Below are 25,543 nucleotides of genomic sequence, written 5' to 3'. Positions count from 1 at the left end.
CCATGTAAAATATCTTTTTTTTTTTTTTGAGATGAGGTGTCACTTTGTCACCCAGGCTGGCATGCGGTGGCACGATCATGCCTCACTGCAGCCTCAGCCTCCCCAGGTTTAGATGATCAGCCCACCTTAGCCTCCTGAGTAGCTGGGACCACAGGTGCGTGCCACCATGCCCGGCTAATTTTTTTTGTATTTTTTTGTAGATACAGGCTTTCACCATGTTACTCAGTCTTGTCTTGAACTCCTGGGCTCAAACTATCTGCTCACCTTGACCTCCCAAAATGTTGGGATTACAGGTGTGAGCCATCACCCCCTGCCCTAAGTATTTAATTTTGATAGTGATTGTAGGTTGAAAGGTGTAAGATTTTCTGAAGTTTGTGATTATAATTGGAACAAAGAGAACTTAAAAGTTTCAATGTAGACATTTCATATATCTATGAGAACTTGATAAGGCAGACAACCGAAATGCTGAAAAATAGAATTAGATTCTGCATGTATAAATGCAGTTGAAAATGTTTAAGGGAATCTCAGTTCATAAATGGGGCCAAATGTGACTAATCAAAATGGTGGTTAAAAATAATCAGATTTGGCCAGCACAGTGGCTCAGTCCTGTAATTCTAGCACTTTGGGAGGCTGAGTCGGGTGGATCACCTGAGGTTGGGAGTTTGAGACCAGCCTGACCAACATGGAGAAACCCCGTCTCTACTAAAAATATGACGGGAAGCTGTAATCCCAGGTACTCGGGAGGCTGAGGCAGGAGAATCACTTGAACCTGGGAGATGGAGGTTGCAGTGAGCTAAGATGATGCCACTGCACCCCAGCCTGGCAAAAGAGCAAGACCGCGTCTCAAAAAAAAAAATCAGATTTAGGCCAGACATGGTGGCTCTCGCCTGTAATCCTAACATTTTGGGAGGCTGAGGTGAGAGGATTGCTTGAGCTGAGGAGTTTATAGACAAGCCTGGGTAACATGGTAAAACCCCATCTACACACACACACACACACAGGAGTTTATAGACAAGCCTGGGTAACATGGTAAAACCCCATCTACACACACACACACACACACACACACACACACACACACACACACACAGGAGTTTATAGACAAGCCTGGGTAACATGGTAAAACCCCATCTCCACACACACACACACAGGAGTTTATAGACAAGCCTGGGTAACATGGTAAAACCCCATCTCCACACACACTAGCCAGGTGTGGTGGCATGTGCCTGTGGTCCCAGCTATTCAGGAGGCTGAGACAGGAGGATTGCTTGAGCCCTTGAAGTCATAGCTGTAGTGAGCTGCGATTGCACTCCAGGCTGAATGACAGAAAGAGACCCCCTCTCTCAAAAAAAAAAAAAATCTGATTTAGAAAAAAAGATTGGTAATTTGCATTTCACAGGCTAAGGAAAAGTTAGTTTTCTGTTTGTAACTGTAATACGCTGAAGATGGGATGTTGAAAAACAAAGTCTCTAGAAATACCAGTTTCATGCCCAAAAGCTGCCTTCGGCCTGGGCAACATAGTGAGACCTCATCTCTACAAAAAAACAAAAAATTAGCCTGGTGTGGTGGTAAGTGCATGTAGTCCCAGCTACTAGGGAGGATGAGGCAAGAGGATCACTTGAGCCTGAGAGTTTAAGGCTGTATGCGCTATCATCATGTCACTGCACACCAGCCTGGGTGACAAATCGAGACCCTACCTCAAAAACAAACAAAAGCTTCAAGTCCTCTCCGAGTCTCACTTGTACTGAACTTGCTCCTTCACAAACAGCGCTTCCCTTGGGCCCTGAAGGCCCACAGCTTGGAGAAAAGACTGGCACCTTGGTGCTCCCATAGTCCCACACATGGAAACCAGCTGAATGCAGGTTCCTGGGCTTCACACCAGATGATACTGAATCTGTTCTTAACTATCTCCAAAGAAAGCCCCGTCCAAGTGTGTCTCAACACTGTCAGCAGGGATCTTCTCACGAGCCTGCACTCAGAATGTCCACTCCCAGGCAGTGCAGCCAGGAAAGCTTCCAAGAAGGATTCCCAACACCTGCTGGGCCATAGTTCCCTCTGGCTGGCCCCCTTCGAGGGAGGAGCAAGAGCCTGTGCAGGGAGGGGCAGGCAAGGGTCTCCAGTGAAGGCCCTGGGCTGTTGAGGGTGTGTCTGTTAGCTATTGATCTGGAACAAACCACCCCAAAGCTTGATACTTTGAACAACAGACATTTATTGTTGCTCATGAATCTACAAGCCAGCGGGGGCGGGGGAGGTTCTTGTCTGGCTGTCCTCACATTTTGGGCTCTGATGGTCTAGGATGGCCTCTGAGATAACTGGCCTCCACATGGCGTCTCCTCCCAGCAGGCCACCCTAGTCATGCTTGCACAGGGCCACCTGGGCGAGGTTCCAAGAGCACGAGTGGGAGCTCCAAGGCCACCTGAGGCCCAGACTCAGAACTGGCACACGGCCACTTCTGCTGCACCCTACGCCAGACCAGATGCAAGGGCTGGGGGAAATACACTTCGCCTCTTGATGGGAGGTGTAAAGTCACAAAACAAGGGACGGGGATACACAGACATTTGCCACCACTCTACCAGGCAATGCCTACTCCTAGGCCACCAGTTTAGGGAATGGTGCCAGGCCTGCTCCCACCTAGGTTTGTGTGAGGGAGAGGCCTCAGGTGCTCTCAAGCGAGCTCTGAGCGGCTGCTAGTCCAGGAGGGGGCAGGGGAGGATGCTGTCATCTGCCAACCAGTAGTGTTGTCATTTGCACCTCTGTTAGCTGCTACATCTCCACTCTGCTCCAGAGGTTAGCCTCCTAGATGAAGGGTAATTCTCCGGCCTTGCCACCGTGCTTGCTTCAGGCACCCATACAGACCTTCCCCCACTGCAGGAACTCACTCAGCACAAGCATGTTCAATTCAGGCCAGTGAGACTGGGGCACCTGGTTCTTTGTTCCTCAGGCTGGAACTGCTGCTGGACTGGAGACTGAGCTCTCGGATCAGGCACATTCTGAAGTTGGCTACCTTTGGATTGACATTATGAGAGCTACTGAATCCCCCTTTGAAACCGCTAGAGCTCAGAGGGGCTCTCTGGAGCAGGCATCATCAATGTATTCCCTCAATATCAAATTAAATGGGCTTGGATCACACAACACAGGATGTGAGCAATGTTTATTTCTTTTTCTTTCTTTTTTTTTTTTTTTTTGAGACAGTTTCGCTCCTGTCACTCAGGCTGGAGTGCAATGGTGCAATCTCGGCTCACTGCAACCCCCGCCTCCCGGGTTCAAGTGATTTTCTTGCCTCAGCCTCCCGAGTAGAAGCATTACAGGTGCCTGCCACCACACCCAGCTAATTTTTGTATTTTTAGTAGCGACGGGGTTTTGCCATGTTGGCCAGGCTGGTCTCAAACTCCTGACCTCAGGTGATCCATCCACCTCAGCCTCCCAAAGTGCTGGGATTATAGGCATGAGCCACCATGCCCCGCCAATGTTTATCTCTTTACATGAAATTTAATCTGCTCCCAGCTGTAGTTCTACAGAGATATGAAAATTCTTCTCCTTATCCACCTGGGCGGTAAAGTCCTGGGGTTCTCTCAAACTCAGAATATTGGAGTAGGGCTCTGGTTCTTTAGTTTCTTGTTTGTCACCGCAGAGATGCCTACCTTCCTGGTCTGAATGTACCCAGGGACCCAGCCACCTCATCTGAAGTGCCATCTCCTCTGCAGGCCCAAGGAGGATATTGGGAGTTGGCGCCAGGAACATACCTCCCCTGGACATCTATCTGTGTCAGTTTCCACTCCCCCACTCCTTACTGCTCACCACCCCATGGACTTGACCCTTTTCTCTCTTTCCTGGGAAGAAAGTGGCTTTATGTGCTTTCTTCAGCACATAAAGCTGGAGGCTTTCACCAGCAGGTATTCACTCAGCAAGCCTGTCCTCAAGGTGGAGCCTTCTCGAGCTGACGCCCTGGACACTGCAGAACCCAGCCATCTTGGTCCCTGCCCTGGGTGAACTGCTGCCTCCAGTGGCCCTGATCTTGTTGGATCTGCCTGCTTCTCATGCTGGAGAAAGGGGAGGAGGGGATGCTCTAAAGTCAGCCAGGTGAAGCTCTGAGTTCTGGCCCTCTAGGCAGGTCACATCCCTCTTTGAGCACTGGTGGCCTCCTCCTCCTCAGCAGAACAGAGCAGGCCAGTTCGTAGTGAGGATGGTGGGGGCCCGTGAAGGGCCAGGGCAACGCTGCGTTCCAGAATACTGGCCACTTACCCGGCCAGACGCACACTCACAGTGGCCACCTAGTCTTGAGGATTCCCCAGGTGAAGCCACCTGGCTGCCGGCAAAGGGTGGGGGTTCCAGATTTCCACATCGGAAGGGGTCTGGGAGCTTCAAAGAGGTGGGCACCAGGAATGCCTTGCGCTGGGCTGTAGGGAAGTGCTAGGACCTGGGATTTCGCTTATAAAAACGCAGGACGCCCAGTTAAGTGGAATTCCCGATAAGGGGCGGATACTTGTTTAGCATAAGTTTGCCCCCGTGCAGCAACTGGGCGTCCTGCCTTTTATCTGGCAACTCTTCTCTGGGCAGACGGGGACGAGGGAGGGAGCGGGGTGCGGTCAGGGTGCGGGGGCAGGGGGTCCGGGTCTGAGGGGTTCCAGGCCGAGGAAGAGGAGGCGCGCACCGCGGGCCGCACGCTTTATTGGGGCGTGGCCCGCAGCTGCTGGGGCGCGCTCCGCCCGGCTCAGGCAGCCTCCAGGCGGCGCGCTGGCCCGGGTCCCGAGCCTCCCCGCTGCAGCGCCCTCAGCCTGCGCTCGCGGCTCCGCTCCTGCTCCAGCCAGTGCTGGGCCTCCAGCTGCGCCTGCGGGCCGGGGGACGCGTCGGCGCGGGCAGGGACACCCCCACCGCCCCGCGATGCTAGTCCCCGCGCGTGGCACCCGCCCTCCCCACCCGGCCCCGGCTTTCTGTTGCCCGGGCTCCTTCCAGCCACTCGGACTCACCCGAGGCTTGGGGCGCGCGGCCCGCGGCGCCGACACGTGCAGCAAGGCCGCCTGCTTGGAGCGCTCCGCCGCCCTCTCCGAGATCCTGCGCCGCAGCTGCTGCACGCGCTCGTCCTGCGTGGGCGCCGCCGGGGCCGCCTTCTTCTCCTCCCACCTGGCGGGAGACGCGGAGGGCTCAGGAGCTGGCCGGTGGGAGGCCCAGGCCATACCCAGGATGCCACCCGGGTCCGGGCGATGCGGGGGCGAGCGCTAGGCGGCCAGAGATGTTCACCGGAATGATTTAGGACAGGCAGCGAGGCCCTGGGGCTCCCAGACAGGACCACCGCACAGGGGCTGGGCGGGGGGGGGGCGGTCTCCAACTGCTCTACCCTTTTGCTCTTTTTTTTTCTTTTTTTCTTCTTTTGTCTAATTTTTGTTGTTGTTGTTGTTTGTTTGAGACAAGGCCTCACTCTGTTGCCCAGGCTGGAATGCAGTGGCACAATCACGACTCAAGGCAGCCTTGACCTCCCAGGCTCAAGCAATTCTCCTACCTCAGCTCCCAAAATGCTGGGATTACAGGTATGAGCTATGGCCCCCCGCAGCTCTTTGTTTTAAACTTAACATTTTTAAAAAAGTATAACAGGTGTACTAACTATATGGATACTCGGGGTACAAATGTGAAAGCCCCTTTTGCCCTCACGCTGTGTCTCTTGCCTGGAGGTACCCCCTGCTCATGCTGTGGTGTGCATCGCTGCAGGTATCTGCGCGCGCGGCCCTTGGTCCTTCTGATGATCTGTATTGTTCCCTGCTGGCTTTGGCGTCAGTGCACTTCACAGCCTTAGAGTGTTTGCATGTGCCGTTCCCTGTCTAGATCGCTCTTGTCTGACTGTCCAGGTCGCCCCTGGTGAACTTGTGCCCCGGGGCTGGCTGCATGCCTGAGCTGTGCTCCACCTTTATTTTTTTAGCACCCCGACACCAACCACACTGCATCTGAGCTCCGCCAGGCCATGGCCAGCAGCTGGGAAGTGATGAGCTCTCCGGGTGTGTGCCACCTTGGGGATCTGGTAGGCAGCCAGCCAGCTATGAACAGCACCAGCAGCGGTTGCCCTGTGCCTCCTCTGAATTGCAGCAGAGCAGCAGCCCCTCTGAGGACCAACAGTGAAGGGTTCTCTTCCATCAGCAATGATTAGTCCCTCCTTCTGTCCACCCTGTGATCCACCCCGGCCAGTCCCACTCAGACACTTTCTTGGGGGCCCTGTATGTCAGGCTCTGGAAGAGGCTCTGCCACAACAGCTGGGCCTCCCCGGGAACCAGGCCACTGTCCAGAAGCCAGCCTGACCCCAGGGGACACGCCTGCCCATGTCTGACTTGGCTGCACAGGACAGCCACACAGGGCTAAAAAACATCACCAGAGTGTCCCGAAAACAAGTAAAAAGGCATCAGTACGTGTGTACATGCACAGGAGCTAGCTGAGACCCTCAACTAGATCCTGGTTTAAAAAGAAAAAAAAGGTACAACAAACAGTCTTTCTAAAATGTTGGCTAGCTGTGCGTGGTGGCTCACGCCTTTAATCCCAGCACTTTGGGAGGCTGAGGCTGGCAGATCACCTGAGGTGGGGAGTTCAAGACCAGCCTGACCAAACATGGAGGATCCCCGTCTCTATTAAAAATACAAAATTAGCCGGGCATGGTGGCACATGCCTGTAATCCTAGCTACTTGGGAGGCAGAGGCTGGAGAATTGCTTGAACCCGGGAGGTGGAGGTTACGGTGAGCCGAGATAGTGCCATTGCACTCCGGCCTGGGCAACAAGAGCAAAACTCTGTCTCAAAACAAAAAAAAAAGTTGGCTAACAGTCTTTGAACACCTGGAGAAATATAAAAAAGATGAGATATTTAGATGATGTCGGGAATTTTTGTTCAATTTTCTAGTGGTGTCAGGGTGCTGTGGTTTTATATAGGCCAATCTTTTTTTTAGAAGATGTATGCTGAAGTTTTAAGAATAAAGTGTCTGATTCCTGCAACTACTTCCAAATGCTTCTGCAGACATAAATAGCTAGCTGGCTACGTGAAGCACATATGGTGAAAGGTTGTACCCATTGAGCTGGGTGCAAAAATGGCTGCATCTAGGTCATGGCATCTGAGCCATGGCTGCAGAATTTTGCACCATTCCTATGTGCCTGGAAATCACCTAATACAGTAATAGGGGTGGGGGGAGTTATGGCAAGGTAACCTTCTGGGCAGGAGGGAGGAGGGTGGCGGGTTGTTTCAAGACCTGCCCAGGCGGGTGCAAGGTAGGCTTACTGCTCCCTGCCCACCCAGAGTCCCCTCCCTGAGCCCAGCACCAACCTCAAGGCTGCGGATCTCCCCATGGCTGCTCGGCACAGTGAGATCTGCTCCAGCGTGTCCTGCAGTTCCTGGCTCTTGGTGCGCTTGCTCTGAATGATCTGATCCCGCTTTTCTTCCTCCTCGTGCCGCCGATTCTCTTTGAGCAGGGCCAGCCGTTCTCGCAGCTCCACTATGGACATCTCTCCTTCCAGGCCGTAGCTGGGGATCTGTGGGTGGTCGGGGAGGCCCCAAGCTGGGAGCTGTGCTGGGCCCTGATGCTTCCCACCAGGACCCCCCTCCCCTGCTCCGTAGCCCCACCCCTTGCCCACCTTCCCTCTGCTTGGACACTGCTTGGGAGACCCCCCCCCCAGCCTCTCCAGCCTGGGCTCCCTCTGTGGTGCTGCACCTTGTATGGGGCTGCACATCTCAGGCAAGTCCCAAATGGAGCTCATCACTATCTACCCAGCCAGGCTTCGGGGCCTGAGGCAGACAGCCGTTTGCACTCCCCACGGCCTTGGGGCTGGGCCAGGCCCTGCAGCTGGCTCCCCAAGCTCCTCGGAGGCCTGGGCCCTCACCATGCCTTCTCACACGGGCTTCCAGCAGGCCCTCCTCAGCCTCCTGCTCCAACCAGCCTCCATCCACCCTTTGAACACCTGCCCTCTCCCTACACTGCCTTTCCACCCCGGCCCTCCCTCAGCAGGCAGCTCCTAAGTAGTCTCTGAAGTCCACCTTGGCCACCCCCAGGGGTTACAGAGGACTGGCTCAGTGTCTGCCTCACCAGCAGGACTGTGAACTCTCGGGGCCGACCCAGGCCCACGGCACGTGAGTCATGGAGGGTGGCAGGCCAGGTTTCAGGTGGTACAAGACCCACTGTGGCGCTGGTGGGACCCCGGACACAGCGTCCCACGGGAGTGCCAGCGCGGATGCTCCCAGAGGCACGGGCCCCACCCGGGACTGCATCCTCACCTGGGTCAGGTCCACAAGCTTGCCCTTGCGCGTGGGCTGCGTCTCCAGTGCACGCAGCTGGGAGATGAGTTCACAGCGGCGCCGCTGCTCCTCCTGGGCCTCCTGTGCCCTGCGCTGCAGCAACCCCCGGCTTGCTTCAATCACCTCCTGAACTTGGGGGCCAAGCCAGAAGCTGAGGTGGCTGGTGGGTGGCAGGGCAAGCACTGGACAGGGAGGCACCTCCCCGGGTTCCCCAGCCAGGCCTCTGGCCTCAGTGTGGCCCTTAAGGGGCCCCTGACCCTCGCCACCCACAGTAGCTCGCTCAGGAAAGGGTGGCAGCCCAGGCCCCAAGCAGGGAAGGGTGGGACAGGGCCTGTGACACCTGGCTCCCGACTACCTGTCTGCCGCCGGCCCTTCACAAGCTTCGCCTGAGCTGCCTTGACGTTCTTCTGCCCCTCTATGACCTGCTCCACCAGCTCCTTCCTGGACCTGTCCTCCTGGAGCCGTCTCTTGGCATGTTGCAGCATCAACTTGGCCATCTGCTCAGACAGTGGACCTGCCACGGTGAGTGGGGCTGCGCTGGCTTCCCTGTTTGGTCCCGCCGTGGCCCGGGGTGCAGCATGAGGTCTGAGGGTGGACCTAGTCCCTGCCCCTGAGCCACCCCAGAACCCAGGTCTAAGTCCATTTGCTCCTGGCTGTGCCCTGGAGGTTGGGCCTGTGGGGAGCTTCCACCTCACACCCTCTCCCTGCCTCCCACGTGGTCCTGGGGGTGCCTTCCTGGCATCTGAAGCCATCCAGTTTGTGGCACTTTGTTGTGGTGGCCTTAGAGACCCAGTGCACCTGGCAACGTGAGCTGTTCACAATGGAGGGACCCAGGGAAGCGGGGACGTGGAACATCCGTATTCTCTTTACAGCTTTTCTGTACATTTAAAAATTGTTCTGAAATTTAAACATTATTTTAAAAGTTTCTATGAAAACTTGGTAATATGATGGAGAAATGCCTGTGTGGAAATATGAGGTGAAAAAAGTGGGCACCAAAAAATAGCAGGAGTCCCATATCAGTCAAGTAGACAACGAGCAAAGAGAGAAAAGAGGCAGATCCAAACCTGCACCCCCAGCCACAGTGCCACGGGCTGTGGCACGCGCCGCCCTCCACCCCAGCCACAGTGCCAGGGTCCGTGGCACGGAAACCGTTGGGCGCCTCAGGCTGGGAGTACAGAAGAGGGCGGCAGTGCCTCCTGGCTCTTTGGGATGTGGAATCAGGGAGGCAGCAGCAGGCCCCAGAGAAGGCTCCGGCTTGGGAGTAAGATACACAGGATGCTAAGTTCTGCCTCTGCCACCCTGGCAGCTCCCGGGCCGTGGAGAGCTCTCGGGCCTCTCAGGGTTCCAGTTTCTTTGCTGGGAAGTGAAGATGGCCACGCCTACCTCCTCAGGTGCACTGGGTGCAGGGCCAGCACCCAGCCAGGGCTCAGGAAAGGGTGTCCCCATCAGCCACAGCACCAGCCTCAGCACGGAACAGGAAGTCGGCAGACAGTGGAATGAGCAGGGGAAGAAGGAAAAGAGGCCCACAGGCCGGAGCGGGGACGGGGATCGGTGTTTGGCACGCGATGCCTGTGTGGCCACCTGGCTTGGCTCAGAGTAAGGCTAGGGTTCCCAGGCAGGCAGCAGCAGAGCGGCCCATGCATGGCCCGAGTCCAGGGTCACATGCCTGGCTCCGTCTACTTGGACACCAGCCTTGGACCCACGGTCCTGCCCGCTGTCGCAGGGCGAGGGGCAGCTACATGCATCCTTGGGCCTGCTGTGGAGGTCCCACCAGGTTTCCCACACGTCCCCCCTCCTTCCTACCACAGAGCATGGTTCGCCAAGCTGGAGCTCTCAGTTACCTGCACTGGCACCTTCAACATTAAAATGAAGGTGGATCACATGGAACAGCATTTATGTGACCAGAATCAAGTGGGGAAATGATGAAAATGCTGCTTAAACACTTTGCCTGAATACTTCCGTAAAATGTACTCAGGGCCAGGCGCAGTGGCTCGCACTTATAATCCCAGCACATTGGGAGTCTGAGGTGGGAGGATTGCTGGAGCAGGAGTTTGAGACCAACATAGTGAGACCCTGTCTCACAAAACGTACAAAACTAGCCAGGCCTGGTGGCTCATGCCTGTGGTCCCAGCTACTCAGGACGCTAAGGTGGGATGATCAATTGAGCCCAGGAGGTTGAGGCTGCAGTGAGCCATGATCATACACTGCACTTCAGCCTGGGTGACAGAGCAAGATCCTATCTCAAAAAAAAAAAAAAGTTTTCAAAGAATGATTACCCATGACAACCGAAGCATGAAATGTCATTCCTCACCCAGGGGGTTTAGTGTTGGTACTGTGATAGCTATTCTGGGTTAATTTCACAGTGATAACAGATTAAAAAACAAGTTATTATGTGAATTTCTTTTTTTTGAGATGAAGTCTGGCTCTGTCACCCAGGCTGGAGTACAGGGGTGTGATGTCAGCTCACTGCAACCTCCACTTTCCATGTTCAGGTGATTTTCCTGCCTCAGCCTCCCAAGTAGCTGGGATTACAGGCGCCTGACTCCACGCCCAGCTAATTTTTTGTATTTTTAGTAGAGACAGGGTTTCGCTATGTTGGCCAGGCTGGTCTTGAACTTCTGACCTCGGGTAATCCACCCACCTCGGCCTCACAAAGTGCTGGGATTACAGGTGTAAGCCACCGCACCCAGCCACTTTGTTTTATTCAATATGTCTAATTATTAGTATAGTTCATCAAGTTATCATTATTATTTTAAGACAGGGTCTCACTCTGTCACCCAGGCTGGAGAGCTGTGGCAAGATCAGGGCTCACTGCAGCCTCAACCTCCTGAGCTCAAGCAATCCTCCCACCACAGCCTCCCAAGTAGCTGGGACCACAGGTGTGTGTCACCATGCCTGGCTAATTAAAAACATTTTTTGGGCCAGGCACGGTGGCTCATGCCTATAACCCCAGCACTTTGGGAGACTGAGGTGGGCAGATCACCTGAGGTTGGTAGTTCGAGACCAGTCTGACCAACATGGAGAAACCCCATCTCTACTAAAAATGCAAAATTACCCAGGGGTGGTGGTGCATGCCTATAATCCCAGCTACTCAGGAGGCTGAGGCAGGAGAACAACTTGAACCCGGGAGGCGGAGGTTACAGTGAGCTGAGATCACGCATTGCACTCCAGCCTGGGCAACAAGAACAAAACTCTGTCTCAAAACAAAAACAAAAACTTTTTTTGTAGACATGGGGTCTCACTATGTTGTTCAGGCTGGTCTTAAACTCCTGGGTTCAAGTGATTTACCTGCCTTGACCTCCCAAAGTGCTGTGATTACAGGTGTAAGCCACTGAACCCAGCCATCATTTAAAAATATATCATTTTCCAGCCCCATTGCTAGAGTACCTTTTTTAAAATTTTTTTTCAAAGCTACTGCAAATCAAGCTAGACTACCTTAAAACTGGTCACTGTAGGCCAGGCATGGTGGCTTAATGCCTATAATTCCAGCACTTTGGGAGGCCGAGGCGGGTGGATCACTTGAGGCCATGAGTTCAAGACCAGCCTGGCCAACATGGCAAAACCCTGTCTTCAAAACAAAAAACAAACAAAAAACCCCTGGTAACTGTTGGAAAAAAACGAGAAAAGCACTCAGATAGGAAACTCAATGCTGGCTTCTGTGAGGCACAGAGGTTCCTTAGAGAATAACTGAGTCTGTGTCTTAAGCAGAGAACATTCAGGTAGGCCCCAAACAGCTCTCCTCTCAACAGAAAAGATGCTTCGGAAGGCTCTAGAGCAGTGCCCAAAGGTCAGAGGAGGAGATGAAAGGGCGCCCATGGGTCGGGTTGTGGTCACAGAACCTCAAGCGGAAAAAAAAGTTACAGTTCATTAAAACACATAAAGGTGGCCGGGCACAGTGGCTCATGCCTATAATCCCAGCACTTTGGGAGGCTGAGGCAGGATCACAAGGTCAGGAGATGATGGAGACCATCCTGGCCAACATGATGAAACGCTGTCTCTACTAAAATACAAAAAATTAGCTGGGTGTGGTGGCGTGCCCTCTAGTCCCAGCTACTTGGGAGGCTGAGGCAGGTGAATCACTTGAACCCAGGAGGTGGAGATTGCAGTGAGCCGAGATCATGCCACTGCACTCCAGCCTGGGCGGCAGAGCGAGACTCTATCTCAAAAAAAAAAAAAAAAAAAAAAGCAACAAAAAACACATTAAGGCATTAAAAGCAACCAGTCCAATATTAATTGCATAAGGAAAACTAAAATTCTTTTTGGTATTGGGAACGGTGACTCACGCATGTAATCCCAGCACTTTGGGAGGCCAAGGCAGGTGGATCACCTGACGTGGGGAGTTTGAGACCAGCCTAGAGAAACCCTGTCTCTACTAAAAATACAAAAAATTAGGGGCCGGGCGCGGTGGCTCAAGCCTGTAATCCCAGCACTGTGGGAGGCCGAGGCGGGTGGATCACGAGGTCAAGAGATCGAGACCATCCTGGTCAACATGGTGAAACCCCGTCTCTACTAAAAATACAAAAAATTAGCTGGGCATGGTGGCGCGTGCCTGTAATCCCAGCGACTCAGGAGGCTGGGGCAGGAGAATTGCCTGAACCCAGGAGGCGGAGGTTGCGGTGAGCCGAGATCGCGCCATTGCACTCCAGCCTGGGCAACAAGAGCGAAACTCCGTCTCAAAAAAAAACAAAAAAAAAAAAAAAAAAAAAAAAAAAAAATTAGCTGGGCATGGTGGCGCATGCTTGTAATCCCAGCTACTCACAAGGCTGAGGCAGGAGAATCGCTTGAACCTAGGAGGCGGAGGTTACAGTGAGCCAAGATCGTGCCACTGCACTCCAGCCTGGGCAACAAGAGCGAAACTGCATCTCAAAAAAAAAGAAAAAACTAAAATTCTTTTTCCGTCAAGTATTTAGTGCCACCTAATCTAGTTAAGTTAGTGAGAAAAAATATTAGTCACATGAATGTGTGCAGCTGGACATCCTGAGACCAGGAGAGAACCTCAGAATCCCTCTATAACCTAGTGTGAGAAGAGCGGCATTTTCTTTTTTTTTTTTCCTTTGAGACAGAATCTCACCCTGTCACCCAGGCTGGAATGCAGTGGGATGATCTTGGCTCACTGCAACCTTCACCACCCAGGTTCAAGCAATTCTTGTGCCTCAGCCTCCCAAGTAGCTGGGATTACAGGGGTGTGCCACCACACCTGGCTAATTTTTATTTTTATTACTTTTTGTTTTGTTTTGTTTTGTTTTTAGTAGAGACAGGGTTTTATCATGTTGGCCAGAGGCTGGTCTCGAACGCCTGACCTCAGGTGATCCGCCTGCCTCAGCCTCCCAAAGTGCTGGGATTACAGGCATGAGCTACCACACCCAGCCAAGAATGGTATTTTCTAACTCCAAACACAACACAAGAAAAGACTGTTAAATTTGAAGACATAAAAGGAGTATTTGCATGGCAAACACACATCATAAACCTCATATACAAAGTCAAATGACAAACTGGAACAAAAAGCCATCTGCAACAATATATTATAAAGGATTATTTTTCCTAACATATAAAGAACATTAGGCTGGGCGCAGAGGCACCTGCCTGTAATCCCAGCATTCTGAAAGACTGAGGTAGGTGGACCACTTGAGCCCAGGAGTTAGAGATCAGCCTGGGCAACATGGCAAACCATGTTTCTACTAAAAAGGTGGTGCAAGCCTGTAGTGCCAGTTACTTGGGGGGCTGAGGTGGGAGGATGGTTTCAGCCTGGGAGGCAGAGGTTGCAATGAGCTGAGGTCATGCCACTGCACTGCAGCCTGGGTGACAGAGTGAGACCCTGTCTCAAAAAAAAACTGTGGCTGAGCATGGTGGCTCACACCTGTAATCCCAGCACTTTTGGCAGCCAAGGTGGGTGGATCACTTGAGGTCAGGAGTTCAAGACCAGCCTGGCCAACGTGGTGAAACCTTGTCTTTACTAAAAATACAAAATTAGCCAGGCATGGTGGCACCCACCTGTAGTCTCAGCTACTCAGGTGGCTGAGGCAGAATAACTGCCTGAACCTGGGAGATGGAGGTTGCACTGAGCTGAGATCGTGCCATTGCACTCCAGTCTGGGAAACAGAGTGAGCCTCTGTCAAAAGAAAGAAAGAAAGAAAGAAAGAAAAAACAACAACAACAAAGAAAAATTGCTAAGAGAGTAGATTGTAAGTGTTCTCACCAGAAATAAGTATGTGAGACAATGCACATCTTAATTAGCTTGATTTAGCTGTTCTACAATGTATTTGTATTTCAAAACATCATGTTAGACTAGGCATGGTGGCTCACAACTGTAATCCCAGAACTTCGGGAGGCCGAGACGGGTGGATCACTTGAGGTCAGGAGTTCAAGACCATCCTGGTCAACATGGTGAAACCCTGTCTCTACCGAAAATACAAAAATTAGCTGGACGTGGTGGTGCACAGCTGTAGTCCCAGCTACTCAGGAGGCTGAGGCAGGAGAATGGCTTGAACCTGGGAGGCAGAGGTTGCAGTGAGCCGAGATCGCACCACTGGACTCCAGCTTGGGCAACAGAGTGAGATTCCATCTTAAAAAAACAAACAAAAAAGCACGAAAAATAACAACAACAAAACATGTTATATATCATAAATATATTTAGTTACATTTGTCAAGTTAAAGAACCAAAAAAAAAAAAAAAAAAGGAAATGAAGTCAAAAGTGCAATAGAAAATGGGCAAAAGACATGAACAGGTAGTTCACAGAAATAGACACAGAAATGGCTTACATATATGGACATTTGCTCAAATTCACAGATAAATAAATGGAACGCAGATTGGAACTATACCAAGATACTATTTGTCACCCAAGAAATTGGCACAAATTCACGAATTCAGTGTGGCACTCTCTGTGGCTGGGCATGGGGATCAGAGCCCTCTCACACACTGGGGGAGTGGAGATGGTAAAGGTCCCAGGGAGATGACTGGCCATCTGCAGTGAAGCCACATGCCCCAAACGGCAGCCACTCCTGCCTATCCAGTTACTCTTCGGTGTGACATCTGAAAATGGAACTTCCTCTACAAGGTACCCAGAAAATCCACCTCTGTAAAGGGGAAAACCTTGCACATTATTCTTTACAGGTAAAGCAAGGCGTGACCTTTTATGTAACAAAAATGGGAAGGAAAGTGTTAGTTGTGTTATTTGCTTAGAAAGAAAGACAAGAAAGGTCATCCAGAAATTAATGAGAAGAAGGACCTACAATTTCCACCCTAAGAAGGGAAGGTGGAAATGGGTTGTAAGTTACAGACTTACAAGAGGTGAGACTTCTCTGAGTCTACCTTTGCATATTGTTTGGACTTCATTTTTTTTTTTTTTCTTTTTGAGACAGTTTTGCTCTGTCACCCAGGATGGAGTGCAGTGGCATGATCATGGCTCACTGCAGCCTTGAGTTTCTGGGCTCAAGCAATCCTCCCACCTCTGCCTCCTGAGTAGCTGGGACTACAGGCACATGCCACCATGCTCAGCTAAGTTTTATATTTTTCATAGAGACAGGATTTTGCTATGTTGCCCAGGCTGATCTTGAGCTCCTGGGCTCAAGTGATCTTCTGGCCTTGGTCTCCTAAAGTGCTGGGATTACAGGTATCAGCCACTGTGCCTGTCCTGGCATCCCTATTTTTATAAAAACGAAGGAAAAGGCAAACCTTAAAATTAAATACAGACACAGATGAAACCATCAAAAGAAGCGATCAGAGTGACCTCGGAGCAAGCCCCTGCCTGCAGGCCCGCAGAAGGCTACGTCCCAGGAGAGAGCGTACAGGCCAGCCTCCTGGGACTGAGGCTCCCTGATGGTCTGGGCCACTGGGAGCCCCACTGGAAGGAACAGGCATTCTTGGGGAGCACAGGCTGACAGTGCCCACCTAGGCAGTGTGTCCTTTGAGGAGGAGGAGCTGGGACCGATACATCAGTAGCTCCTACAGGGGCGCTGTGGACACTCGGCTCCTCTGCTGGCCCCACCCTGCAGCTCCCGGTGGGCACACATTAGCTGCCCGCCCCATGGCCAGCTGCCCTGCATGGCACCCACCTGCTCCTTCTGCTGCTCCGCCTTCTGCTTGTTCTCCTGCACGAGGCTCTGCCGGGCCAGGACGGCCTCCTCGTGGCTGAGCTTCCCCTGCAGCCGCCGGCACTCGCCCGCGGCCAGCTGCTCCTCCCGGTCCTTCGCCTGCATCTTCTTCTGCCACTCGAGGAACTCAGAGAAGTCCCCAGCCCCGTCCACAAGCTTATCAACCCTGGGCAAAGAGGGACAGAAGCACAGCTTGGGGCTCCTCCCATGATGGAGGCTACTGGGTGGCCATAGGTTCCCTGGGGGACAGCGGCCGTGCAGGCATGGGCTTCTACACACCCAGTTGTGTGGCCTGCCCTTACTCCTGCCCCCGACCCACCGTCGACCCATCCCTTGGTTCCCCCTACCTTCGTGTCCACCCATCAGCCCCATCTACCCACCCCTCCCTTCATCCACTCTGTCCAACTGTCTGTCCATCCACCAACCCTGTGTCCCTCATCTGTCCATCCATCAGCCTTCTGTCCTCCTCCGGCCTGGCCACCCTCCCCCTGTGCCCCCTCTGTGTGTCCACTCCTCCGTCTGGCCAGCCGCCCACGCTCCCCCACAGCCTGAGTTGCAGACAAGGAAAGACGCGACCACACCGTGTGGGGTAAGCACAGGGGTTTACAGCCCTGGTGCTCTAGGAGACAGGGCCATCGGGAGGGGGTCCAGGGACAAGGTAACTCCAAGGGAGGTTTGGGGTGGGCCGGCCTTTGCTGAGTCCCTCCACCCCCATTCACGCCCCTCACTGAGCCGGGATGATCTTTGTAAGGTGCACCTGTGGCCCTGGCATCATCCTGCTTGCCGCCCCTGCTGTGCAGGACCACAGCCTATTGTGACCCCAAGCCTCTCTCCACTGATGCCCCCTGCCCCCAGGCCCTGCTCTGGGCCTTTGCTCCCAAGGGTGATGTGTAGAACGCAGGTGGGGGCTGCCACCCTTCACCTCTGCAGCTCTTGCTCCACCTGGCGCTGGTACAAGGCCCCTTCCCGCAGGATAGCCGTGGTGTTCAGCTTGACCAGGACGCTGTCGGGCTGTGGGAGTGGGGACTGGCTGTGGTGGGGGATTGAGGGGACCCTTGGGAGCAGCCAGGGCTCCTCCTGCCCTTGTGCCCTTCATGCTTGCCCCCTGCCAGGGTGCTTCCCTCTCCCCCAGGGTGTGACCATCCTTGGGGCTCTGGGTCCCCAGCTCAGGTCATCTGAGCCTCTAGAGGCAGAAAAGGTCTGGAGGGATGGGTGCCCAGGGAGAGGGGCGTGACCATCCAGGAGCACTCCTCACCCTATAGAAGGTCAGCTTTGGAGTCTTTCGGATTCGGGGTGGGAACTGAAGCTGCAGCTGCTGCTTGGAGCCCTGCAGGAGTCAGGGCAGAGCTGGCCGCCTGGCACCTGTGCCTGCTGGATACCCCCAAACACACTCCAGGTAGATGCTGGCCCAGCCCCCGCGGAGGCCTGGCTCCCTCCCCTTCGTCCTCACTCCAGCTGCCATCCCTATCACCACCTAGCTCAGCATCCGTCTTCCAATGCCTCGCAAGCGTTGCTGGGGTTCCACCCAGGCAGGAACAGGGAGGGTGCTGGGCCTGGGAACAGCGGCTCCCAGTCAGGGCAGCCTGGCCTCAGGCTCAGTGACCCTCTCGTCAGCCACCCCAGAGCTGGGGTCTGGCTGGCCCCCAGGGCCTCTCTCCAAGCCTGTCTGCTCCCAGCCCAGCATCCAGCTGCCAGGATGGGCACTGCAAGCTGCAGTGAGGGTTGTGGCTGCAAAGGCCACCCCTCTGAGCGCTTAGCCATTGAGGCCCCACCACACGCACCATGTGGGCTGCGCACCCTGGGCCTGCCCTCATGCCCTCACAGTGGGACCACTGCCACCCAGCAGGGCCGTGCTCCTGTCCGTGTTGCTTTTCTTTTTCTTTATTGGCAAACATACCTGTGTTGGTTTTTTCCTTAAAGAAGCATGCAGTGCTCGTCACGGAACATCTGGAGACAGCCAGGGCCAGGGCCTGCAGGTGCTTTCCCATTAGCTTCCTCCCAGGGGACATGCATGTGCGTCTACACCCGCCCGCATAGGAGCCACACCACAGTGGGCTCGAAGCCCACTTTCCCAGTGTTACTGGGAATCCACCCCGCCCCGGCCCTCAGCGGTAGAAGGCTACATAAGTGGCCACTGCAATGGCGTTGGGAGGAACTTTCTGATGGCTTGAGAATATGCCACCTGGATGGCAGGTCTTGAGAGAGCTGGCTGGTACCTGTGTGGGCTCCCTGCAGGACCTGGGCATGGCGCAGCGCAGTTCCTCAACGTTTGCCCTCAGCAGCAGCTCCTGCCACAGGAACGCGGCGGCTCCAGTCCCACCAGCCACTGCCCGGTGTCCCCCAGGCCATGGAAGGATGAGGCTCCCAGCCAGCTTCCTCCTCCTGCCTCCTCCTCCCTCGCCCCTGCCACACCTTCCCTTCACACATCCCCTACATGGGGTCTCTAGGAAGGTGGGGGTCGCACACAGCTCACCTCGGCCTTTCGGCGGTTGTACCTCTTGACCGTCTCCAGCTGCTGCTGCTCCTTGGGCGTACGGTAGGTGCTCTGGGGGACCTGTTGAAGTGGTGGGAGAAGAGCCTGCGGTCAGTAGCTGCGATTGGGAGGGGCCGAGAAACACCAGGGCTGACAGCTGGGTAGATGTGGGTGAAGGGGAGGGCGGTGGCGGCCTGCACTGGCGGAGAAGCAGGGCTGGTGCTAATGCCACTGGGCGCTGGTGGGTCAGCGATGGGGGTGAAGGGAAGGAGGTCAGGATGGTCATTGGCCTGGGGTCTGGAGCTCGGCCTGGGATGGATGGGTGGGGTAAGACCTGAGCTGGCAGTACTGAGGGTGCACCATCGGCCAGCATGGGATGGCCAGGGTGGGCAGGAGCAACAGGGAGAGGCAGCCAGCTCCCTGGACACTGGGGGACAGGCAGAAGAGGGCTGCCTGGGCAGGAGAGGCTGGGAGAATATCACAGACCCCTGCAAAGTGAGCTGTTGGGAGGGGAGGCTGCAGAGGCCAGGCTGGCTAGACCCCATCCCTGAGTCCAGTCACGGGAGGCTCCCATAACGTGGCCGGAGCTGTGTCCGCTGAGGGGTGCGGGGGGGGGGGCGCCAGCCTATATATCCCTGAGCTCCAGACTGCTGCATCTACCCTTACTCGTTGCCTTCTCCCCTGCACATCTCACAGTCATGAAAAATCACCTAGTCCAAACCCGAAATCTTCCTCAAACCAGCCCTTCCTCAGCCTCAGTGAGCACAGCTGCCATCCAGTCCCCACCCATGCCTCAGAGTCCTCCTCGTCACCTCTGTCTCTCACACCCACATCCATCTCCCATCCTGCCTCCTGCTTCAAGACATCTCCGCAGACTGCCTCTCCCCACGCTCCTTGGCCACGGCAGGTGAAGGGACCCTGTGTTGGCAGCAGCCTGCCTCGATGTGTTCTCCAGTGGCTGTGTGACCAGACCAGTACCCCACCTTCCCCCTTGCCCGCCTCACTCCACTCCAGCCCCTCCGGCTGTCCTCAAACACTTGAGAGAGGGTGGGCATCGCCCCAGTGTCTTTTTGTGTGCCTTGCCCCCTATGTGGAATGCTCTCCCCTGAGACGACCCGAGGCTCACTTGCTCACTTCTGGTTTTTAGTCCACGGCATTTCTCAGGAGGCCTTTTCTGGCCTCACAATCCAGAATCACAACCACTCCAACACTTCTTATCTCCTTTGTCTGCATTTTAAAAATCTCCTCAGCATTTATCACCAACTAATGCAACATATGTTTTACTTATTCTGATTTTGTCTGCGTCCCCCACTGAAGTGCATGCTTCATGAGGTCACAGTGCCGGGCATACACTAGGCACGCTGTAACTATCTGTTGAGTGAATGAATGAATGAATTACAGTGGGCCCTCAACCCTGAAGGGGAAGGATGTCTCAGGCATGGGGCAGGGCAGGGAGGGTAGAGGATAGTTTCAGCACAGCCGCCCTGTGGATGCAGAATAGGTGCATGTCCACCAGCATCTCACAGATTGTACTGAGAGAGACTCAGCTGTAGAGCATGGGAGGGTATGGTGAGGGCCTAGGCAGGGGCTGTACCAGGGAGGGAGGGAGAGACAGAGAGAGAGAAAAGGTGGCAGGATGACCTGGGATAAACACACTGAGTCCTGGGGAGATGGAGTCAGAAACACAGAAGGTTATAGAGATGGGGCAACTGTGGGGTTGCTCAACAACAAGATCTCTGATCATTCACCATCATCCACCTCCATCCAGTCATCCATCCATCTTATCATTCATTCATCCACCCATTCACCACCCGTCTGTCCATCCATCCGTCCATCCATCCATCTGTCCATCTATCCATCCCTTTGATCATCCATCTGTCCATCCATCCACCCACCCATCCACCCACCCATCCATTTACTCACCCACTCATTCATCTACTCACCCATGTGATCATCCGTCTATCCATCCATAGACTCATCTAATCATCTGTCCATCCATCCACCTACCCACCCATCCATTCATTCACCTACCCACCCATCTACTCATCCATCTAATCATCCATTTATCCATTTGATCATCTATGCATCCATCTGATCATCCATACATCCACTCACTCACCCACCCATCCAACCATTTGATCATTCATCCAATCATCCATCCACCCATCTATTCATCCCTCCATCTAACCATCCCTTTGATCATCCATCTATCCATTCATCCATCCATCCATCCACCCACCCACCCATTCATTTACTCACCCACTCATTCATCTACTCACCCATGTGATCATCCATCTATCCATCCATAAACTCATCTAATCATCTGTCCATCCATCCATCCACCCACCCACCCACCCACCTATCCATTCATTCATCTACTCACCCATGTGATCATCATCCTTCCATAAACTCATCTAATCATCCATCCACCCATCCATCTATCCATCTGTCCATCTATCCATTCATCCATCTACCCACCTGTCCATTCATTCACCTACCCACTCATCTACTCATCCATCTAATCACCCACTTATCCATTTGATCATCTATCCATCCATCTGATCATCCATCCACTCACTCACCCACCCATCCAATCATTTGATCATCCATCCAATCATCTATCCAATCACCCAGTCATCCATCCATCCATCCATCCATCCATCCATCCATCCATCTACCCATCCACTTATCCTTCCATGCATACATGCATCCATCCATTCATCCACCCATCCAGTCATCCATTCACCCATCCTATTATCCTTCCATGCATCCATCTATCTATCCATCCACCCACTCATTCATTCATTCACTCACCCATCTACCTACTCACCAGTCTGTTCATCAATCTAGTCACCTGATCATCTATCCATCCATTCACCCATCTGTTATCCATACATCCATCTGATCTCCATCCATCCACTTACCCATCCTTCCATCTGACTATCCATCTATCAACTTATCCTTCTATGCATCTAACCAACCATCCATCCACCCACCCATCTATCTACTCATTCATCTGATCATCCATCCACCTGATCATCTCTTCATCCATCTGACATCCATCCACCTACCTACCCATATATCTATCTATCCATTTGATCATCCATCCACCCAACCATTCATCCAATCATCCATCTATCCATTCACCCATCCCATTATCCATCCTTCCATCTATCCATCCACCCATTCACTCATCCATTCATTTACCCACCCATCCAGCTACTATCTATCTGATCATCCATCCATCCATCCATCCAACAGGTATTTACTGAGGATCTTCTTTAAGCCATAACTAGGCTGCTAGGCATTAAGAATGTGGGACAATCAATGGCCAGGTGCAGTGGCTCATGCCTGTTATCCCAGCACTTTGGAAGGCCAAAGCAGGCAGATCACCTGAGGTCCGGAGTTTGAGACCAGCCCGGCCAACTGGTCTCAACAGAGATGACAAAACCCCATCTCTACTAAAAATACAAAAATTAGCCAGGCATGGTGGCCAGCACCTGTAATCCCAGCTACTTGGGAGGCTGAGGCAGGAGAATCACTTGAACCCAGGAGGCGGAGGTTGCAGTGAGCCAAGATTGCACCACTGCACTCCAGCCTGGGTAGCAGAGCGAGACTCAAAATAATAATAATAATAATAAAATAAATAAAATGTAAAAAAAAAGAGAATATGGGACAAATAAGATGGATGACTAGTGGAGGAGGCAGACAGGCCCACAAATTACTAAACAATTCTAAACTCCAATTCTGTGAAGAAAAGAAGCCAGGATCAGTGAGAAGGAAACTAAGTGAAGGATCCGATATATTTGAGGCGTTTATGAAAAGCCTCTCTGGGAAGAGGGATTTTACTGAGACTGGAAGGGTGGTGGGAGTGGGGCAGGACTCTGGGGCCTGCCAGCACCATCCCCTCCCCTCGCATGCAGTCCTTAGTCCTGCTGGGGAACCACATTGGTTCTGGGAAGCTCAGTCCATTGCTGGTGCTTCGGGTAGAGCCCATGACCAGTCAGGACATCGTATTTCTGATCACAGTGATTAATTCCAGTCAGGCATGAGACCTAGGCTGGCCCAGTCAGGCTTTTCCAAAGAATTATTGGCCCCGGGTGTCCTCTCATGCCCTGGATGGCGTAGGTGGTGGCAAGTGAGGATATTTTGCTGCACTCAGGGAAGTTACCCCACAGATGAAATAGACTTACAGTGGAGACTAGGGCAGAGAGAATCACAGAGAAGCAGAGCTGGAAGCCTGGTCATGCTGTGCCTGAAGCCTATCCTACGTCACTCATGGGAGTCAGCCGATGCTCCACTGTCTAAGCCAGCTTGAGCTTCGTTTTTTCTCATGTTATTTGCAATACAAAGCATCCCGAGTGATGAGCCGCAGTGCGGAGAGACAGAGAAAGAGAGAGGAAGAGGCTCTAGGCCTTCCCAAAGAGTATGCTGTCATCTAAATGTCATTCTCAATGGGGAGGGGGTGTTGCAATACGCCAGGGTTAAAAGTGGGCTCCAAGCTCCATCTCCAGGCAGGTCTGAGCCCCATGGCCTGACAGCTCCACTCAACACCTGCCTATAGAACCACAGTGCGTGGAGTGTGGGAACCCGCTGGGTAGGCTCTGGGTCAGCTGGGCTTTCCTCTCTGTGGGGAGTGAGGGTGGGGTGAGGTGGGGTCATTTAACGTTCCTGGTCTGGTCCAGTGCACCCGCAGTCCTGGGGGGAGCCCAGTCCCCCACAGACCTACACAGTCCACCCTGCCAGCCTGGCCACATTGATGCCCACAAGTCAGTACCCGCTGAGAATGCCCAAACTCACTGGTCTCGGCTTGGCCACAACCGGGACTGGCTCGGGCGCTGGAATGGTGCGAGGCTTGGGGGCAGTCAGGTTGAATTCCTTGGGCTCTGTGACCTTGGCCTTGGTCTTTAAAGGAGAGGATTGACTGACAGACGCGCCCTCCAGGTGACTGATGAGCTCCTGGACCTCTGGTTGCCATCTTGAAGGCAAAAGTGGAAAAGCCTCTTATGTTACTTCCTAAGCTGGTCAATGAGGCGATGGCCCTTAGGATCCGAAGGCTCTCCCCGAGCGACAGGGTCTGCCTGGGTGTGGAGGTGACAGCGGGGTGGGCAGCCTCTCTGCACAAAGTGCCTTCTACTTGTAGGCACACACACTGTCAACCACACCCCTGAGGCATATACAGACGCGGTCCCCTTATACATATACAGGAAAACAGGCCCAGAGGCATGGGCTACGCTGGTGAGTGGGGAGCTGGGAGGACAGAGGGCAGCCCTGCTGCAGGAATCCAGGGCCTCTGAGGACAAGCGGCAGCCAGGACAGGAAGCTAATCTGGGCCGGAGCAGATGGAAGCCAGCAGTGGAGAAAGGAGCTTGACTGGAAAGGAACATTCTGGAACAACACTGTTGGTGACTCCTGGAAATGCAGCTATGGAGTCGGGCGGGGCAGGAGCCCAGTTGTTCTTGGTACAGCCTCTGGGTGGGGGTGCACTGGAGCAGGGATTTGGGAAGGGTCTTGCCAGGCTGCCCAAGGTCTGGGGTCTGCCTTCCATGCCCCACACCCTGCATGGGCACAGCCCGCCATCACCAGTGTCCTCTTCTGTGGGCTCCCTGGGGGCAGAAGGCATGGCTGGAAATAGCTCCTGCCTCACCTTAAAAGCCATGGTCCAGAGCCCACAGCAAGTCTCGGGGGTCTCTCCAGGGCCAGGCCCCAGTGCTCCCGACTCGAGGCAGGTGGGGGACAGGGGCAGGAGGTTTGCAATGGGGATGGTCCTAGAGTGGGCAGAGGAAGCCCGAATGGGGGTGAAGGTGCAGGAAGAGGGGTTCACCGGAATCGGGCTGAGCACCTTCCCTGCCTGAGAGGCTCTCTGGGTTGGTAAGTGTACAGCCCAGCAGGCCCAGGCCATAGGGGCACCTGAGTGGGCAGCGAGTCCAGCCCGGGACACGAGGCAGGAGCAGGGCCGTTCCCACTCCTTCCTTTGGAGGTGTATCCTGATGGCCAGGGGTGGGCCGGCTGGGACTGGGGCCTTCCCTTGGTAAAGAACAGCTCCCGGGTCTCCTCTCCCCACAAGAAGGGCTTCCACCTCCCCTGGGCCTCCAGGTCTCCCGCACACAGCAGGCAGCTAACTGGTCTGCTTGTCTAAAACTGTCTGTCCTTAGGAGGACAGAGTGTCTCCCCTCAGTCCTATCAGAAGGGAAGAAACTAGGGGCCCTTCAGCCGCACCTGGGCCTCTGCAGGCCTCTCCAAGGAGCACAAGGCAGGGCCCTGGCAACTGTGCTGACGGTTCGGGTCTGCCCCAGAGTTTGCCCCAGGCCTGCTGGGGAGGCAGGAGAAGGCAGCTAGGGCGGCTTGAGGGCAGCAGGCCTGGGCACGGCCCTGGGCACCCTGAGAGAGATCTAGACCCAGGAATCCAGCAGGAGCCAAGCTGCAGCTTCCTCAGCTCCCTCCGCCCCCACCCCTACTCTGCACTCTTGGGACCCCCAGAGAGGCCCAGGGCCCTGCCGGGTCCCCACAGGGTGAGAGCCACCGACGCCGCCCCGGTCAGTGGGTAGGTTCCAGGGCAGAAGGGTCCACCCGTCACGTGTCAGCTGCCTGGCATGGAGGGAGCCCAGGCTGAGGCTTGGACAGCTGGACCATTTCCGTTCTTCTCCCCCACCCTCAGGCTGTGGAAGCAGCCCGGGACTTGGGGCTTCTCCAAAGCTCTCATCCCAACACAGAGTGATTAC

At 54.1% G+C, this 25,543-nt stretch overlaps 1 protein-coding gene across 1 annotated transcript in view; it reads right to left on the bottom strand.

The window, feature by feature from the left end:
* Positions 1-3,873: 3,873 nt before the first annotated feature.
* Positions 3,874-25,543, bottom strand: part of CFAP99 (cilia and flagella associated protein 99) — a 34,412-nt gene continuing 12,742 nt past the window's right edge. Inside the window, exons 5-15 of the mRNA XM_032253964.1 lie at positions 23,622-23,799; positions 18,822-18,902; positions 18,565-18,636; positions 17,604-17,675; positions 17,271-17,359; positions 16,310-16,514; positions 8,613-8,754; positions 8,237-8,388; positions 7,292-7,497; positions 4,968-5,121; positions 3,874-4,828 (exon numbers count right to left, since the gene is read on the bottom strand). Of these exons, the coding sequence (XP_032109855.1) occupies positions 4,712-4,828; positions 4,968-5,121; positions 7,292-7,497; positions 8,237-8,388; positions 8,613-8,754; positions 16,310-16,514; positions 17,271-17,359; positions 17,604-17,675; positions 18,565-18,636; positions 18,822-18,902; positions 23,622-23,799 (1,468 nt within the window). The 3' untranslated portion in view covers positions 3,874-4,711. The remainder of the gene's footprint in view (positions 4,829-4,967; positions 5,122-7,291; positions 7,498-8,236; positions 8,389-8,612; positions 8,755-16,309; positions 16,515-17,270; positions 17,360-17,603; positions 17,676-18,564; positions 18,637-18,821; positions 18,903-23,621; positions 23,800-25,543) is intronic.

The sequence above is a fragment of the Sapajus apella genome, unplaced genomic scaffold (assembly GCF_009761245.1).
Source record: "Sapajus apella isolate SASKATOON/1434 unplaced genomic scaffold, GSC_monkey_1.0 scaffold85, whole genome shotgun sequence".
Classification (NCBI taxonomy): domain Eukaryota; kingdom Metazoa; phylum Chordata; class Mammalia; order Primates; family Cebidae; genus Sapajus; species Sapajus apella.
Note: the sequence above shows the minus strand (reverse complement) of the source record. Positions and strands in the feature narration are given on the sequence as shown.